The sequence below is a fragment of the Rhododendron vialii genome, chromosome 1a (genome assembly GCF_030253575.1).
Source record: "Rhododendron vialii isolate Sample 1 chromosome 1a, ASM3025357v1".
NCBI classification, from domain to species: Eukaryota; Viridiplantae; Streptophyta; class Magnoliopsida; order Ericales; family Ericaceae; genus Rhododendron; species Rhododendron vialii.
In genome coordinates, this window is record NC_080557.1 from 4,878,641 (window position 1) to 4,882,000 (window position 3,360).

The window sequence follows — 3,360 nt, forward strand, 5'->3', positions numbered from 1 at the left end:
GAAAGCTTAGTAAATTGTATGTTAAGATAAATTAAATTGGCCACTAACAGCAAATTGAGTTTATTAAAAGAAAGTTGTCTTTTTTTATTTTTATTATTTCCTCAGGGTTTATTGCAAGAAAGTTATATCGCCAATGACTCTTTTGGTAAATTTTCTACGCAATTACATTAAGATTGATTTTTCCTTGACTCAAGAGCAGAGCCAGTTCAAGTGTGATTACTTGCCCCACTAACTTCCAAGTTTATCCTTTGTTCCATTTGAATTTTTTATCTGAATCTTGTAAATTTGGTCCCATGCATGTTTTTCTTATGAAATTGCGCAATCAGAAAGTAACTCGACTAAAATTATTACGTTATCCTCATCTTAGCTACGGTTTCTCTGACCATCACTCAATAACCGTAATTATGAATAAGGCAAAAAAAAAAAAAAAATTAGTCCAAAGATTATCAAGCCAAAACACCAATCATTACTGTCAATAAACCATAGTTTCAATAGACATTTCTTTGTGATGAATATAGATTCACAAACTTCCATGCACATTTAAATTATATTGAGACACTTTAATTTTAAAGTTACTTTTAATTATTAATTTATGAGTGTTAGTTTATGAAAATTTACACAACTCTTTCTTTAACTTTTCTTTGAGAGCAAACAATTTGGGACATTTCAAAATAGTATATGAAACAAAAATAAATAAATGAGATGGAAAGAGTATTAATGAATAACACCACTTACTCTTATTAGATTCACGACACAACTTAAATTGCAGCATAACCACATAGTACAAATATAATGAGGACACACAAAAAGGAAAGTGTCCTACAGCACTTTCCAAGCATAAGAAACACACCGCATGGCATGATCGAAGAACAATTATTGGGTGTCTTGGGAGACCGACACTTGATGACTTAAAATCATTTAATTTCAAAAACACATTTCTGTCAAGGAACGGTGTTGGGACACGAATGTGACACTGCCAAAGACCATTGAATAATTACTCCTGAATCGAAACAATCCTCGAGTCGTTCTGGCTAACTGCACCAATTGGTGGTGAGGCCGTATCTCCAGCCGACTGGACAGTAGGAGTACTTGGTGGTGATTCCGAATCTGCAGCCCACTTGCAAATTGTTGCCAATGCTGGTGCGGTAGCACATGCAGCCAAACAGGCTAAACATACAGCCAAACAGCCAAAACAACATTCGAAACATCCAAACAAAATTCTTGCAAAACATAGTAGCACCTTAACTGTCGCATTTAGTGGGCATACTATCACGCCAAGTAGTTTGGATTGAACCTTGTATGGTAGTACGTGGAGAAATGATATCCCAACAGCCCACACTATAGCAGTAACGAAAATGACAAGGTTTACAGACTTATACATCTCCGTGGGCGAGACAATGAAGACGGAAAACGTATAAGCGAACGCCATGATCATGATTGTCAACCACGAGACCCCAGCTCGGATAAACCCAAAAGCCTTTATTTTCGTTGGCAGAACGACAATGAGCTCGAAGATTGTAGTCAAAGACAAAAGGAATCCTACCGTGTTGAAAAACATTAAGTAGGAATACGCTCTGGGATTGGTGTAAGCAATTATAGCTTTTCCGGCTTTGTGTTCTGGTGAACTGTCGGCCCAAACACTGCCGGGAGGGATGATCCCGACTTGGAATAAAATCGTCGCCATCAGCGATGATACAATCATTAATGTTTCATTTTTCTTCTTCTCCCAATAGGGATCAAATGGGAAAAAAAGTTTGTCGGATTTATTAACCCCAGAAGCACGTAGGACGTCTCCGATATCATGATAGGACGTACTCTTCTCATCTTCACTCTTCTCAGATTCACTCTTCTCATCTTCACTCTTCTCAGATTCACTCTCTACTACTCGGGAATGAATATCCAACGCTGTCCACCCACTTCCATTTCTTGCATTCACATCTTTTAGTTGACCAAGCTCACTGCCTTCGTTTTTTTCTTTCATCGGCCTCTCAGGTAGCAGATATTTGATAATCTGGAATATATATATACACGGTTTGAGATTTACATAAAAATCAAAGAAATATAAATACGTAGAAAAGGACAAGTTCAATAAGGTAGATTTTAGGAGTACTTCTTCAGTGGGCTTGGAGCTCTGTCATGTGGTTCCCCTCCCTTCTCCATCACTATTCGTGTGTGGAGAAGGGTGTTGGGCACCAATAGGTGGTCGTCTACGAGCACCCTATAAATTTTCAGATTCTCGACTAACTGTAGTTTTCGTAAACATTTTTTAAGCTTCCGAATTATAAATATTTTACTTCTTAAATTACTCTCATCAAGACTAAGTGAAAATCTTTATACAATAAACTTAACAATAAAATTAACAATAAAAAGTTTGAATATGGACAATCATGCATTTGCTGGGCTTTATGAATGGAATTATTTTACACTGACCAAAACAATTTGCCAAAAAATTAACAATAAAAAGTTTGAATATGAACGTACCTCACATCGTTTACCAAAAACAGCGAGATGCAATATGTTGTTGCCGTTAACATCAGTAGAACTTGCGAATTCATCTCCAATCACGTCTAGCAGTAGTTTCAGACTTGCAAGTTGATTATAGTTTACACACAAATGCAAAATATTGTCACCTCGATCCACCAAAAGTAGAGCTGCGCGGGGGTTGGTTCGAAGCAGCACCTTCAATACTTCGTCATTACCATTCATGGCAGCGATATGAAGAGGATTATTACCTTCTCGATCACGAGCCACGCACATCTCAGGGCTAACTTTCACTAAATGTTCCACAATATCTAAATGCCCCTTAGAGGATGCTATGTGAAGGGCCGTGCCTAGTTCCTTGTCTACAGCATGAGCAAGATCTTGTTTATAATTCAAAAGTTCTTCAACAAATTTTGTTTGCCCTGTTGATGTAGCAATGTGAAGAGGATTTTTCCCTTTGAAATTTCCGACCAAAACTTTATGCAGAATGTGTCCATCTATTGTCATTATTTCCTTGAGTGAATCTACATCCCCTCTTATTGCTGCATCACAGAGCCATTCCTCTAGAACTGTTGTGTCCTTCCATGTCTCTCTCTTGCTCTGCATCCTCTCTCTTATCCCGTCTTCCCTCTCTCCGATATTCCTCTCCCCTCTCTGTCGCGCTGTCGTCATCAATCGTTCGCTTGTTTCTCTCTCCCCTCCTCTCTCTCCTGCCTCTCTCATTAATCTTGAAAAGATTGAGCATAATATGACTGCAGCGATTATGTTTGCACAAGTGCATCACTGGCCCATGTATGTATGTATGTATATAGGTAGATAGATACAGTCGAATGCTTAATATATAGTATACACAAGAGCGCTATCATACGGTGAATGCAG

General features: G+C 38.1%; 1 protein-coding gene across 1 annotated transcript; it reads right to left on the reverse strand.

Annotated features, from left to right (window-relative positions):
• Positions 1 to 994: 994 nt before the first annotated feature.
• LOC131326740 (ankyrin repeat-containing protein ITN1-like) lies at positions 995 to 3,153 on the reverse strand. Its single transcript, XM_058359609.1, has 2 exons — positions 2,482 to 3,153; positions 995 to 2,011 (listed from the first exon to the last, which is right to left on the reverse strand). The coding sequence occupies exons 1-2, from the start codon at positions 3,151 to 3,153 to the stop codon at positions 995 to 997; spliced, it is 1,689 nt and encodes a 562-aa protein (XP_058215592.1).
• Between the last annotated feature and the right edge of the window lie 207 nt (positions 3,154 to 3,360).